The sequence below is a fragment of the Pezoporus occidentalis genome, unplaced genomic scaffold, assembly GCF_034315485.1.
Source record: "Pezoporus occidentalis ecotype Australia unplaced genomic scaffold, CSIRO_AGI_Poc_V1 ctg100, whole genome shotgun sequence".
NCBI classification, from domain to species: domain Eukaryota; kingdom Metazoa; phylum Chordata; class Aves; order Psittaciformes; family Psittacidae; genus Pezoporus; species Pezoporus occidentalis.
The window spans coordinates 2,125,515-2,140,337 of NW_026912780.1; the positions used below are offsets into that span (position 1 = coordinate 2,125,515).

Below are 14,823 nucleotides of genomic sequence, written 5' to 3' on the forward strand. Positions count from 1 at the left end.
CTCCTACCCCTCCTTTTGTCTGTCGCTGTCCTGTGTAAACTCCCCCCCCCCAGTGTATCTGCCGGGTGCAGAAGCCGCCCCGCTCTGCTCGATGTCGGGAGACACGGGACGTGACACGATCCCCCGGGCAGCCCTGGTCCCACGGCGCGGTCAGCAGCAGCAGTACCGCAAAGCCACTGACGCCTATCTATCTCTGCTCCGTCCTCTGGGTTACCGGGGAAAGCTGGTCCCGCCGGTGCGAAGGCGCCCACGTCCGCCCGCCGAGCTGGGAGCCCCGCTCTGGGCTGGGCACGTCACGGAGGGAGCCGTCATGGCCGGGAGATCTCTCACATGCCACGTACAACCCCATCCCGCATATAAATACATGTACCATGGGATATGGGGCAACGCCGTCGCTTGCCGATCCCAGCTGTTCCAAGCCGGGCAGCTGGCTCCGCGCTGCCATGGCCCTCACCCAGGCGGCGGGGCGAGCAGGTGAGGGCGGTGGGGAGCAGAGGGGAGCGGGAGGGCTGTGCTGTGCCGGGCCAAGGAAGGATGCGCAGCCTCTCCACAGCGCTCTACGCGGAGCTGGTGAGTGCCGGGACGGCCCTACCGCTGCGGACCGGGCTGCCACCGCCGTGGGAGCGGCTGCCGGCCGGGCAGGGTGCTCGGTTTCTTTAGGTTTTCTTCCCCCATAGGAAACCCGCTTTCCTCCCCGTGACAACGAGCTGGGGAAGCCCCCTGGAAGTGCCACACTTCGGGCATGCTCACCCCCAACGGCAAGGAGTACACCCAAAAAGTGCCGGTAAGGCGGCGGGTGAAGACGGGGCGGCAGCTGGGTACCACGGCCCCCGAGGGGCTGGGGGGCTGAGAGGGGGCTCAGCGGCTCACACCATCCCCTTTGCGTCCCTAAAGAAAGGTGAAAATATTCCCCGTTCCGTCTGAGCCCCAAAATGTCCCACCCCTCAGGCTGCATTGATTCCCCCCCGGCTCGGGCTAGAGGTAGACAGAGTTTATGCCTCTGGTGCTTCAACAGTAGTTTGGGTTGAAGAAGCTGATAAGTTTTGACCCCAAAGAAGTGCACATCCCAGAGGAATTGCGTAAGAATCCTTAGTTTGCTGTGTTTTAAAAGCTGTATATGGTTACATATGCTCAGATCGTATTTATTATAGGGTATTGCAGTAGTACTTCATCCAAATGACTGACAGACAGACATCCCTTTGATTTTGTTGTGGCAGTCTCTGTGGAACAGAAACTGAGAAACCCGTGAATGTGACAGATAAGTTAAATTAATCAGTGTCACTGCAAAGTACAAAAAGCAACCAGGGAAAAGAAATAACAGTCATTATCTCTGAATGGGTACTTGGGTAAGGGGAAAAGAACAGCAAATTGTTTTAGACAAATGTAATGGCAAAGAGCAAAAAAAGATACTGTTATTAGTTTAGAGAAGATCTGTAGAGTTTATACAGAGAAAGAGCGGATTAAAGTCGAGGATACAGCAGTGGGAGAAACTTTTGCATCTAGGAGACAGATTGAGATGAATGTTAACGTTTTGCTCTTTGGTTGTGATGGAGTGAGGTGCTTCCCCCAAGATGTTTAGAAACTTCTCTGGAAGGGCAATGGGAAACGAGGACCTGACTGCTTTAGAAAGCTTTAATTACCCAACCTTATTTCTGAACTTTCATTGCAAGTGAGGTCTTAGCCATTGAGTCTGTTAGAGGATCATAGAATGGCAGGTTGGAAGGGACCTCCAGGATCATCTGGTCCAACCTTTCCTGGCAAAAAACAACCATCCTGACCACCAGGCACCTTCTGGGAAGCGTGTCTGAAGCAAACCTCTAGCCAACACAGCTACAATCACATCAGGTGTGAGGAAACACCAGCACTTCCATCAGCAGAGATCTCTAGGTGAGGCTTCTTGAGCTCTTGGGACCTCTAGGGGTTCCTGAAAGCTTTTTGAGTACCAAGTTTGACAGGAACACCACCATTTTGCTAATGCTGTATTCACTGTTTAAGGTACAACTGAGATTAGGAGTCTAAGAAAGCTGAAAACAAGACAAATACAAAATTGCTTTTATATAAGCAAATAACCAGAGCGGCCCTTAATATTTGAAAACTACTGACTGAATACTGCAAACTAGCAGAGACATTCTTTACTGTTTTAGTTTATAAGACAGAAGAACTAACTCACTTGATCCTGAGACTTTTGGAAGCCTTGAAGGAACCACTTTCCCACTTTAACCAGCATATTGAGCACCATTGAGAGCTACCTGATGACAGCCTTATCAAAGCTAAGCAAATCAGCAATACAGTACATGAGCTGAAAACTGGGGTTGAGAAAGTAAGAAAACGCAAGGTTTGAATTAGCTTTAATTTATATCAGTCATGTGGTGTGAGTGACTTCGGGATGGGGCAATATCTGCTTTCATGTGGGCTCTAGCTTAATGCCAACAGAGGCTCTAATCCAGCAACACTGGACTTCATTACAGATGCAGGAATTTTTCAAAGGATGTCACTTAGTTTATGGATTAGCAGATACATAGATAGCATTATGAATGTCCATAGGTGTAGAGCAGTATTTATTAATACAAAATATATAAAAGAAAGATACAAGTAGAGAGATTAGAGCTATATGCATCTTCATATATGAGCCAGTAATGACTTGACTTTTCTAGGGCAGTAAGGAGATGTAGACAGACTGACAACACACACATAATTATTGGGTTTAGTTTTACAGGTATTTACATTCTAAGTAATTGAAATATCAATACTGTCTGCTGCAAAGACCTCTTTCTTCAGGCAACAATTTCATGCTGGGATAAGTTCTTCAAGACAACAGTGGCATTGTTTAAGTCAGATGCCAATCAAAAACAATTTCAAAACTCAATTCCAAATCCTGGCAGCTCATATATAAATTATTTGATGTAATTTTTGTTATTTCCATTTCTGTCTTCTCATTACTAGCTAGAAGTCCTGATCTTTGCATTTCTTGTGCATTCATATTCAAATTTATTTGTAATTTTGGCTAAACAAATGGGCTTTGTGTGTCCACTCTGAAATGTTTACACTGCCAAGGTATCTGTTTCACTAAAATGTGAATAATAAACTAATATCTTACACAAGTAGATCACCTCTCAGCTTTATGAACACAGATGGGGAATACAAGTTTCAAAATGATAAGTAGTTCATGACTAGAATAGGAGGAATTGCACCTTGTTCTAAAATGCAGCCCTCATGAGGATCACTCAGAGTTACAAATGGGAAGTCCAAGTGCACCCATGGTTCTGGATTAAAATGGCCTTAAACTTAGAGGTGCTTATCCTCACAACTTGACCTTTCTTTGCTTCTTTCTTTAACTGAAGCAAGCCATCAACTATAAGCTGGCTATGCAATTCTGGTATATTTACCTGATTTTATTTTTCTAACACTGTCGTGGTTTAAACCCAGTCAGGTAATTCGTTCACTCACTTCCCCCCCTTTCTTGCCCTCCCCCTGCTCCTGGAGGGACGGAGAGGAGAATCGAAAAGAATGCAACTCCCATGGGTTGAGATAAGAACAGTTTAGTAACTAAGGTATAACACAAATCACTACTGCTACCACCAATAATAATAATGATGAAGGAAATAACAAGGGAAGAGAATACAACACCTCACCACCAGCCGACCGATAACTCGCCCCCCTCAGCCCGACCAAGCACCGACCGATACCTTCTCCAACCCTGCAGTCTCCCAGCCCTTCCGGCTAACTCCCCAGTTGCATCCTGGGCATGCCGTGCTGTGGTATGGAATACCTCTTTGGTCAGTTTGGGACAGGTGTCCTGTCTCTGCTTCCTGCCGGCTTCCCCTCCTCCCTGGCAGAGCATGAGGCTCACAAAGTCCTTGGCCAAACCAAAACATCAGTGTTATCAGCTCTGTTCCCAGGCCGAAAGTCAAAACACAGCACGGCACCAGCTACCAAGAAGGAGAAAAATGACTGCTACTGCTGAACCCAGGACATTATCCACCCCTTATTCCATACCATTCACGTCATGCTCAGATCCCACATTTTCAATATACCATTACTCTTATCTAAGGGCATGGACCAGTAGCTATAAAGCTGCTGAGTCCATCTGGTCCATGATGTCAGGCTCCATCTCTTGTAACAGTCTTCCAGAGCAGGAGAGACTGTGTGCAGTGTTCACACTCGTGAATAACCTGGGCAATAGTGTCCATTGCTAAGTCCACCCCTCGATCATGAGTCCATCTCTGTGTTGCATCTCTGCTCTGATGGCCTGAAGTGCCATGGGCCCACCAGGCTTAAAATAATTCACTGTCCCCTTTAGCAGTTTCTGCAGCTTGTTGCTGGGGACTCCATACAGCTGCCTTCCATCTCCGATGCTTCCAAAGCACTGGAGGGGCCCAGTGGACTAGATACTTGCCCATACTGTCCCACACACCCTGCCACTCATGACTGTCCAGCCTTGGGGAAAACCTCTTGGTCCCCCTATATTGCCATCTAACCCCAGACAAGACCCAAACCTGACTCTGCTTAACTCTTGAGATCAGACCAAAGGGTCGTGGGTAAAACACAGTCTGTGTGTGTGTCAACATGCTGATCCCCATCACAATCAGCAGGCAGGTCCCAAGGATACCCAAAGGCCATTCAAAACCTCCAGAACTCTCAGTTGATGCTGCTGTACTTGTCACTGGGGCTGGTGTAGCTGCTGTGCTTGTCACTGGGGCTGGTGTAGCTGCTGTGCTTGCCACTGGGGCTGGTGTAGCTGCTGTGCTTGTCACTGGGGCTGGTGTAGCTGCTGTACTTGTCACTGGGGCTGGTGTAGCTGCTGTGCTTGTCACTGGGGCTGGTGTAGCCGCTGTGCTTGCCGGCTCTCCCACCGCCAGCTTCTCTTTTCCTGAGTCCAGCTCTTCCTCCTCTGCCTTGCTGGGAAATGCTGCGTGGTCTCCTGCATCCTCCTGGGGCTCGGCGGGCGGCTTCCCGGAAATGCTCTCAGCCGTCGCAGGGCTGGGCTCGGCCGCGGGGCTCGGCCGCGGGGCTTGGCTCGGCCGCGGGGCTCGGCTCCTCCGCCGCCTTCTCCCGCTGCTCGGCAGCCCCTTCCTTCTGCTCCTCGACCGCCCGACCTCCTCCACCGGCAGCCGTCCCCTCGCGGCCTCCGGCCCCGCTCCCGCCGCCGCTTGGTCCCCAGGGCCGCTCTCCCGGGCCGGTTCGGCTGCCGCCGGCTCCCGAGGCCGCTCCCCCTCGGCTCCCCGCAGCCTCACGAAGATGGAGAGTAGGGTGAGGGCCAGGGCGGTGAAGAGCAGCCGGACGGCCAGGTACAAGTCCAAGGCCACGTCCGTCCCGCCCTGCTGCTGGAGCCCACCCGTATTACAAGCCATTGCCATAAAGCACAGTGAGACAAGAACCTTAGCCCAGGCCCCACACTTGATAAACACTATCACAGCAAATACCGGCTCTACGTAAGTTACAACATTCTGAAGCTGTGAGATCAAGAGGAACAACTCTGAGAGCCAATAAATCAGCATTGTGACGAGTGACTATTAATCCGGTCAGATCTGTTGTTATCTCAACCCTTCGTGCCCCACGTTAGGCGCCAAAAAGAACTGTCGTGGTTTAAACCCAGTCAGGTAACTCGTTCACTCACTCCCCCCCACCCCTTTCGTGCCCTCCCCCTGCTCCCAGAGGGACGGGGAGGAGAATCAGGAAGAATGCAACTCCCACGGGTTGAGATAAGAACAGTTTAGTAACTAAGGTATAACACAAATCACTACTGCTACCGCCAATGATAATAATGATAAAGGAAATAACAAGGGAAGAGAATACAACACCTCAGCACCAGCTGACCGATAACTCGCCCCCCCTCAGCCCGACCAAGCACCGACCGATACCTCCTCCAACCCTGCAGTCTCCCAGCCCTTCCGGCTAACTCCCAGTTACCTCCTGGGCATCACATGCTGTGGTATGGAATACCTCTTTGGTCAGTTTGGGTCAGGTGTCCTGTCTCTGCTTCCTGCCGGCTTCCCCTCCTCCCTGGCAGAGCATGAGGCTCACAAAGTCCTTGGCCAAACCAAAACATCCTTGTTATCAGCTCTGTTCCCAGGCCGAAAGTCAAAACACAGCACTGCACCAGCTACCAAGAAGGAGAAAAATGACTGCTACTGCTGAACCCAGGACAAACACCCCTCTGAAGGAATTCCTAAAAAGGAAAGCTTTGAAGGTTCAACCTCTCTGTACCAAGCACATACCAAAAGGTAGAAATATAATTTAAAAAATGAAGCAAAAATGCAATTGAGTCCCAGCATTTTGCAGGTGTGCTTTTTCCGGGGACACTAATTCTGTGCTTGGTTCTGTCATGAAGCTCCTACTCTGAGAGGTGATAACAGGCTGCAGAGTTCACCAGGTTAAATAGCGCTGGCAAGTGCTCACATAAGAAGCTTCCCTTCACAAAACTTATTAAAATATATGGCTAAAAAGATCTCAAGGCTTCTTTGCTACATTACTTCAAGAGGAAATAACAATTATCAAACAGGGGTTCCTATACTTAAACTCAGATGGAGTTATATCCCAGTAGTCTTGCACTATTAGTATATCAGATCATTTCAGGCTAGTTTAAAGGTTGTGTGGATACCGTTAAGATAAAAAGACAATGTTATTCTATTTATATGTATCTTCAATTAGTTTGTGAAAGGTTTGGAGTAAAACAGCCCAACATAGTGATGACTCACTTGGCTTCTGCACTAGTATTTTAAAGATTTATTATATGCGTTGTTGTAAGTTGTACTTCTTTTCCTGTTCTCAATACAGATGCAGTCGATGGGGATCATCAGCAATTCATTAAATGGAATGGCACCTTCTGAAGTCCCTGGTTTATCAATTAGTAATGGAGCAAACATGATGAGTGACTCAGACTTTATTCACTGCTTCAGGAGAGACTCCAATAAAGTACAAAGCTACTTAAAAATTCTTAAATGTAGGATTATGCCAGAAAATAGTTGTTGAGTTGTAATGTCTTGACAAGTAGTCTTCAGCGTGTTGTTTGTAAAGGTGGAAAAACAGAAGTTAGAAACTATCACATTTGCAGTAATTTTAATAGGAAAGTGGTTTTGGAATTCTTTGGCAGCTGTCTGACACAGCTGCCCTATGCTAAGATGAAATATTAAATAAAGCACCATTATGTGTATGTGGGTTAACGCACCATGTAAAAAGGAGTACTCTAGCAGCAGATAAATAGATGTCCTTGCCCATTACACTGTGACATTATTCACACGGTTTAGATACATATGTAATTGAAAGTTAAACTCAGTTTGTTAAATCTCCAAACAAATGTATCTATATACTATCAATGAAGTATATTTTTATGTAAAAAAAAAAAAATAGTTTTCCCCTATTTCTACATACGCACATACCTGCAGAACATTGCTTAACACTGAAGAGTGGTATTACTGTGGATCACTTTATATAACAGCACTGCCCATGGAGGACTTTTATGTTCACATCATACTTACTAATTTATATGGCTCTCCACAAGCGCCCTATAAGATCTAGTTCCCACCATGTCCATTCATTATGAATGCTCTTCTACACTTCATTGGCTTAAGTGTAAACTCCTAAAGAATTAGTTTTCATAGGAAAGGTAAGTCGGAATTCTAGCCCAAGCACCATTCCAGGCCAAGAGCTGAGCACGGCTGCTGTAGCAGTAAGTCTCTTTCCTGTCACACACTGACACAGGGCTTGGGGCTTGCAGTAATGATGACAAACTCCATAGCAAATACAAATCTGAAAGCTGTCAGATATTTTATCGCAGTCGCATTTTCCTAGCAGCAGGGTAGTGATAATGGCTGTTTATAGAACAAAGCATCTTTGTATTCAGATCCTAAATGAGCCATTTGAGCAGGCATTTATAATCAGCATGGACTTATCTTTAATATTCTTGACTATTTCATCCCTGAATGCTCTTTTCTGGCTTCCCCTGATCTTGATGGTTGTTGACAGTAGTTGAAGCTCAGGCTGCCAAGAATGGAGACTGAAATGCTGATGATTATTTAATAATGATCCTGGATTTGGGCTTGAGAAACTCAGCAGGGAAACAAATTGAAGAAACACTTAGGGAGAACAGAGAAACAACCTTTTCAGTTACATCTCCATAACTACTAATATCCTCAGATATCTGCGATCTAGTAGACAGCTGATGGACTTTCTCAGCTAGAAGCTATGAGCGTTCGCAATTATGGTTCCTGTTTGTGCCAGGTATGGTAGAAATGCGAGGGGTTATGTAGTGCCTACCCTGAAGAAGCTACTAGCTGCATTTCCTTAAGGAGTAAGATACTACCAACAAATAACAAAATAGCAGCATCATGTGCAAATTTTAAAGAAATTCCGGAAACAAAGCAAACAAAACACAGCTCTAAAGAGAGTAAATGGGCAAGCAGAACCAGAGAGGGGACTCTGCCTGCATCTATCCGCAATCACAGATGTACCAGTAATTAGTGGTTTAGCGTTTACCCCGTCCCTTAGGGTAGCCACAGCCCCAGGGTACAGCAGCACGCCGGTGGTGTGTCCCCGCTGTGCCTCTTAGGGATTATTGCTGGCTCTGAAATGCTGAAGCCCGGCAAGTGCGCATTCCTTAAGGACAAAAACTGTGCTGGGTGTAACCCCTCCGCACGCCGGCAAAGCCGGCGACGCGCACAGCAGATCCCCCGCAGCCACCCTGCATCCGACCAGAGGTGACAGACACTGGGGGCGTCACTGGCTCACGCAAGGCTGACGGAAGGACGCTCACTCCGGTACCGGCCGTGACCCGCCCCGTCGCGTCCCGCTCCCCGGGGCCCCGGACCGGGACTGACGCGCTGCGCCCCGCGCTGGCACAAGGGGGCGCCGTGTGGTGCCGCTGAGGGTGTCCGTGTCCCCGCGGACAGGGTCGTGGTGGCTCCCGGCGAGAGTTGCCAGGTGGTTCGGAAGTCAGCCTTAATGGCTACGAGGAATTCCCGCCGCTGGGAAGACACCCCAGGGATTGCGGCTGAGGGTGCGGTGCAAAACACGTTGAAACGGAGCAGGTCACAGGCTGTATCACGGACTGGTTGGGGTTGAGAGGGACCACCGCGGGTCATCCAGTCCAATCGCCCTGCTCAGGCTGGGTCACCTACAGCACATTGCTCAGGATGGTGCCACGGGGATGATCAGGGGTCTGAAGCACCTCTCTTTATAAGGAGAGATTGCAGGAGCTGAGCCTATTTAGACTAGAGAAGACCGAGAGGGGATCTCATTAATGCATATAAGTATCTCAAAGGCAAGTGCCAGGAGTATGATGCCAGGCTCTTTTCAGTGGTGCTCAGTGACAGGATGAGCAGTACCCATAAACTAAAATACAAGAAGTTTCACGTTGCCATGAGGAAGAACTTCTTTACATTGAGGGTGGCAGAGCACTGAACAGGCTGCCCAGGGAGGTTGTGGAGTCTCCCTCTCTGGAGACATTCAAAACCTGCCTGGACACACTCCTGTGTAACCTGCTCTAGGTGGCCCTGCTTTGGCAGGAGGGGTTGGTGGCCATCAACTACAAGAGCAATGCCAGCAATGGTTGCATTTTACACAGGAGAACACTTCATCTCCTGCATGGTTTCTCTCCAAGACAGCAGCAAATCTAGTTAGGAATATGGAAATATACATCGAAAATGTACAATCAAATGCTTTGGAGTCTAAGAATGCATCACTTGCACCTTTTCCCATTACATTAATTTACAAACTTTGTAAATTACTGGAAAATCAGAAACCAGGGATTGGCTTCCAGTTAAATGCTGGGCTCACGTGCAACAACCTGTAACAATGTAATAGGTAAACCATAGCGTAATTTCTGTTTGCGAAACAACCATTAAGTTTCCATTAACTTTCCTTATTTTTCTAAGTAAATTTAAGAATTATAAACATCTTCATTTTTCTTCAGACCTTGTTCCATAAAATGCTGCAGGGTAACCCCATGTTTGCATAGTCCGATTAATTTTTTCAGTTACTGGAAGTTGCTTTTGCACTTTAGCGATTTCGTTGTCATAACTTTTCCAGTTTTTCAGAATGAGGAAGATGCATATGACAGAGACACTCTCAGTGACTGAAAATTCATTTTGTTCCCTTCATAATGTGCTAAATGGTTTCCATAGCCTACATCAAATTTAGACTCAATCTGATATGTGCTGATGTTTTCATGATAGATTAAGTAACAGATGTCACTTGTAGATATAACTCTGAACTAAATCTGTGTGATAGCAAATGGAAATGAACAGTATGAACATGAATGTTCAGCTACTCTGAATTACATTCAAATGTTGACATGCAAAGGAAAACTTACTTGGAAAAACTTAGGAATTCCTCAAGGACTCTATGTTTATAAAAGGTGAGACTTCTGTATGTGTGGAGAATCACTGTTGAGATGTTGCCTTGTGACATTCCCATCCACCCTGCCCAGCTTCATTGCTTAGAATTACAACCAGCCTCTATAGGAAACCAAGGAGTGGGAGTTGCCATTTTCTGGCCATTAATTTAGGTGCAAGCCCGCATGAGGAACACCTCAGATCCAGGTTTACATCCCTCAGTTTATCTTATACAGCAGCAGTTGTTAGAAACATAAATTAGAAGCATGGATATTAAAGACTTCTATGCTCAACGGCAATTCCATCTACCATGAACTTTTCTCTGCAGGGGCTTTTTTTGCTCCCCATGGTACAAAGCCAGGTCTCAAGTTAACTGGACCCTAATTTCTCCCCAGTCCTTTTTTAATTCACTGAATTTACAGCTAACCTGCTTGAAATGGGTTTGTCTTTCCTTCTAGTTTGTGGAAATCAGTAATGGTCTTGTTGGTAGAGGGTGCTGAAGCATGTGAAAGCACTTAATTTATGTCAGTCTTCTGACTGTAGAACATATATTCATCAGAGGAGCTGTGTGGCTACAGTGATGGCAACTGGTATTTAAAACCCAGTAAATCACAGCGGATAAAACAAATCTGATGTATTACTGGCATTTGACCCCAGCACTATTGTTCTGACACTGAAGTTAGTAATGCAGTTCCATGCCTTAAAGCAGTCCTGTTCTCTTCAGCAGATCATAACAAATAATATCTGCTTGGCAAAGAATCAAGAGAATTTGTAGGAAACTATTTCATACTTTAGATCTGTACAACCAGAGTGTAAGTGCTGACACAGGTGTGGTCAGCAAATCAAGCTTTTAGCAGCGCTATATGAGATCCACAGAGGAGTTAGTTGGCCTCTCGTGTTCAGTCTCACAGTTGTTTACGCACAGTAAAACGTGACTGTTGCCATGCCTGATGTAGACTGGCATAATCTGCATCATTTGTGATACCTTTTAAAAGACCAAGAGCCAGATCTAGAGCAGGAAATTGGCACCTTCTTGTTAGGTATCAGAGAAGCTCCTTTGAGGGCCTGACATTAAGAACAGGCTTTCAAGCTCCCCATTCAGACCCGTTTGGAGGATCTCCAACAGGTGGGGTGAAGAAAGTCTCTCCTGCTCCAGAGGCTGCTTGGTTGGGCAAGGAGATCCATGAGTCAGCAGCACAGCCGGAGGGCACAGGAGTCTGCAACTCGGGAAACAAAGCAGGCACTGAGTCTCAGTGCTCAGCCCTCTTTCCCTGTTGTATTCTGTATTACATTAGCATTGATAAGTTGCCAGACTAAACAGAGAGGTGCCCAGCGAATAAAGTATCTGCTTTGTTTGTGGCCTCTGAAGAATTGTGGGTTTTTGACTGCAGTTTGCAATTTGAGGTACCTGAACTCCTCCCAGCCCCAGAATCTCAACAAATGTCCTTCATAATACCCTACAGGCTGGAACTATAGTCTCAAAATGCCACACAAAGGAAATACCTCAGCTACCCTAAACAATGCTGCAAGGTTACCCTCTAGGTTGTATCTTCAAAGTTAAAGTGACACACTGCTGATTTTAACTGTGAAGTACCATTCACATCACTCCATAATACCAGATGCATGCTACACTTAACGCCTCTGCAATGAGCCTGTTGCAAAGCACTTGAAACATCTGCTGGGGATTCTGCACAGAATTTATGCTTGCTTTGTTCTTTTATAACTAGTGTGCATATATTATTTGAAGAAAACAAATACTACTTGATCCTTCACACAGAAAAGACTGGCACTGTAAATATATCATATTTTTGTATTCATAGTGGGTGCTGTTTCGCATTTACCAAGTTTTCACAGTATGGACTGAAGGGAAATTTCTCCTTTTAATAGCTTAAAATGAGAGGAGTCAAGGTTGTATGTGTCATGAGCCTAAATCCTTTCTGACCAATTTAATCAAGATTATTTTAGGTATAATTCAAGATTTATGTCTATAAGGGTTTTTAAGAAAGCTTGATCAGTATTTTCAAGTAAAAAATGTTTTATCTGGCATACTGGAACTTTATTCTAGACAGAGAGTAAGAATACTGATAGTAGGTGTTCAGAGGTTTGGAGAGCCAATTTAAAACACATGTAACTGTGAAACTAATTCTGCATGAGCCTTGCTTGATCTTTGCCTCAGTGAGACATCCTCCAGATGTATTCTGCTTAGCACAACAGCTCTGTTTTGACAGCAGATCACTTTTGGGCCTTGCAAAACCATCAACTGGAAGAATTTCCCAAGGAGCACTCTAAATCCTACCTCCCTTCTCCAGAAGGGCTGCTTCTAATACTGATGCTCAATTAACTTGCAGTAAAAGACTATGAGCAGCTGTGAAGACTTCCTTTCCCTGAAAGGTGAGACTGGAAAACCCCAATCACCCCCACCATAAAATGATTTCCTCCAAAATGGGAAGCACTGATAAATACCCCCCCACACGTGTACCTCCACTTGATCGTTTGACGGTAATCCGCAAATGCCTCTATGCCCTTCACTGTAGGCAGACACTAGCAGATGCCATTTCAGAAGAATCCAGGCTACCTGAAGGTAGAATCCTGGCTGCCTGAAGAAGAATCCGGGCTACTGGGCTCCTACCTGAAGGACCAGCACTTGCTGACCAGAGCTTGCTGGTCCTTCAGGTAGGAGCTAGTCAAACAGCTAGGGCAGGACTAGGATTTCAAGAGGACAATCGGGCAATAAATTAAGGTTGCCCAGAGAAGTTGTGGATGCCCCATGCCTGGAAGTGTTCAAGGACAGGTTGGACGGAGCTTTGAGCTACATGGTCTAGCAGGAGGTGTCCCTGCCTGTGGCAGGGAGGTTGGAACTGGATGACCTCCAAGGTCCCTTACAACTCAAACCATTCTGTGCTTCTATGATTCATCCCCATGTGTATGCAATCTGTTTGTCCCTCCCTAAAGGTTTTAGGCAGAATATTCACATTACTGAATAGCATATAACACATGGCACACTAAATGTCTTCAAGGGCCTTCAACAGGTAGGTATCTAGGCAGCTTACACTCATGAGAGTTTGTAATCACAGGAAAGATGACTTCTTAATTTTTCTGTAATTTCTTTTTTCTTTAAAAACAAGCATAGGAAATCACACACAAAGAACGACATATAATGCAAAACTAGGACTGCACAGCTGATGATTTAGGAGGTGGGACATGCACAAGGCAGGATACAAAACTCACCTGATCATGCATAAAGTTTATGATACAAGTGTCATCACTGCAATCTGAAAGCTTTTAGCTGCAAATGTATCTAAACTTCACTTCCTAGATAATACAACTTAACAAGGGGAACAGTAGATCGTCCACCTAAAGGTAAAATATTAGGTAACAATTGTATGGCTTTTTGAAAGATGTACAATACGGTTCAAAAAGCTTTGGAGCTCAAGGCAAGAATAACTAGAAACATTCACAGCATGCATGATGAGGAAAGCCAGACAGGATTATCACAATCATCTCTTTTGACTATAAAATATATGAATCTGACAGAAATATGTATGAATCTGACAGAAATTAAATTGGCCCTATAAAACTATAATGTTCTCCAAAAGGTTTTGCCTCTAAAATAAAATACCTTTTGTCTTTTTTCTCAACAAATGGTTACATAAATGTATGATAAAGGAAAATAGAAAATGTTCTGCTCCTGTTTTGAGCTATAAAGCCTTGCAAATCAACAAAAAATGATACTTAATTCATGGAGTGATTTTCTTAAAGTGGATGAAGCAAGCAAATCATTTTAAGAAAAGCAGGTTTAATATTATTTGAGGCTACTTGTATTACACAGAATACTGTCCTGTCCTTGATACAGGCTTATGCTAATGTGTACTTACTGGCACCAGTTTAAATAGGAAGAAGTCAGGAATAAGGCTACTACAGTATGCTATGTACTTCTCTGTGGTGGCTGTAGTGGCAGCTTTTCCAGTTATAGTTCTGTTGCCTAGTACATTTGGGCTACAATTCTGCATACTGCCATTACAGTTTTGAAATACAGAACTGGTTACAAGAGATCGCACTAACGATCTGACAAAAGCCAGGGAAATTCAGAGTTAAAAATATTGGAAGGTTCACCTATGGGAGAAAAGACAGGACTCACGGAATTGCTCTTCCCAGTATGCTGAATGCCTATCATCAAAGTGACGTGAATCATCAAAGTGATTTAAACATGGAGTTTTTTATAAGGTTATTGGGTTGGTTTTTAGTATTGCATACTTCACCAGGGTTATCAGTTGACCTGTGACCATGGTATTTAAAACTAATTAAATACTCATAAAGGTGAAGACAGACAGAAAAAAGCATACTAAGAATGTTTATGTTTGTCTAATATGAACCTACTGTGTCATTTAATGAATTGCAAAGAGAACCCAAAGCTCTTGAGGAAAATAGGGTTATTCTTATCTCATGAACAAAAGAAATTAATTGGTCTGACTGCAATGAGAGAGAAAAGTGA

At 45.3% G+C, this 14,823-nt stretch overlaps 1 protein-coding gene across 1 annotated transcript; it reads left to right on the forward strand.

Annotated features, from left to right (window-relative positions):
- Positions 1–534: 534 nt before the first annotated feature.
- LOC134160579 (prolactin-like) lies at positions 535–7,153 on the forward strand. Its single transcript, XM_062612725.1, is given in 5 exon segments — positions 535–570; positions 678–720; positions 723–784; positions 2,153–2,335; positions 6,778–7,153. Coding segments are annotated over 5 exon segments (519 nt in total). The 3' UTR covers positions 6,973–7,153.
- Positions 7,154–14,823: the final 7,670 nt, after the last annotated feature.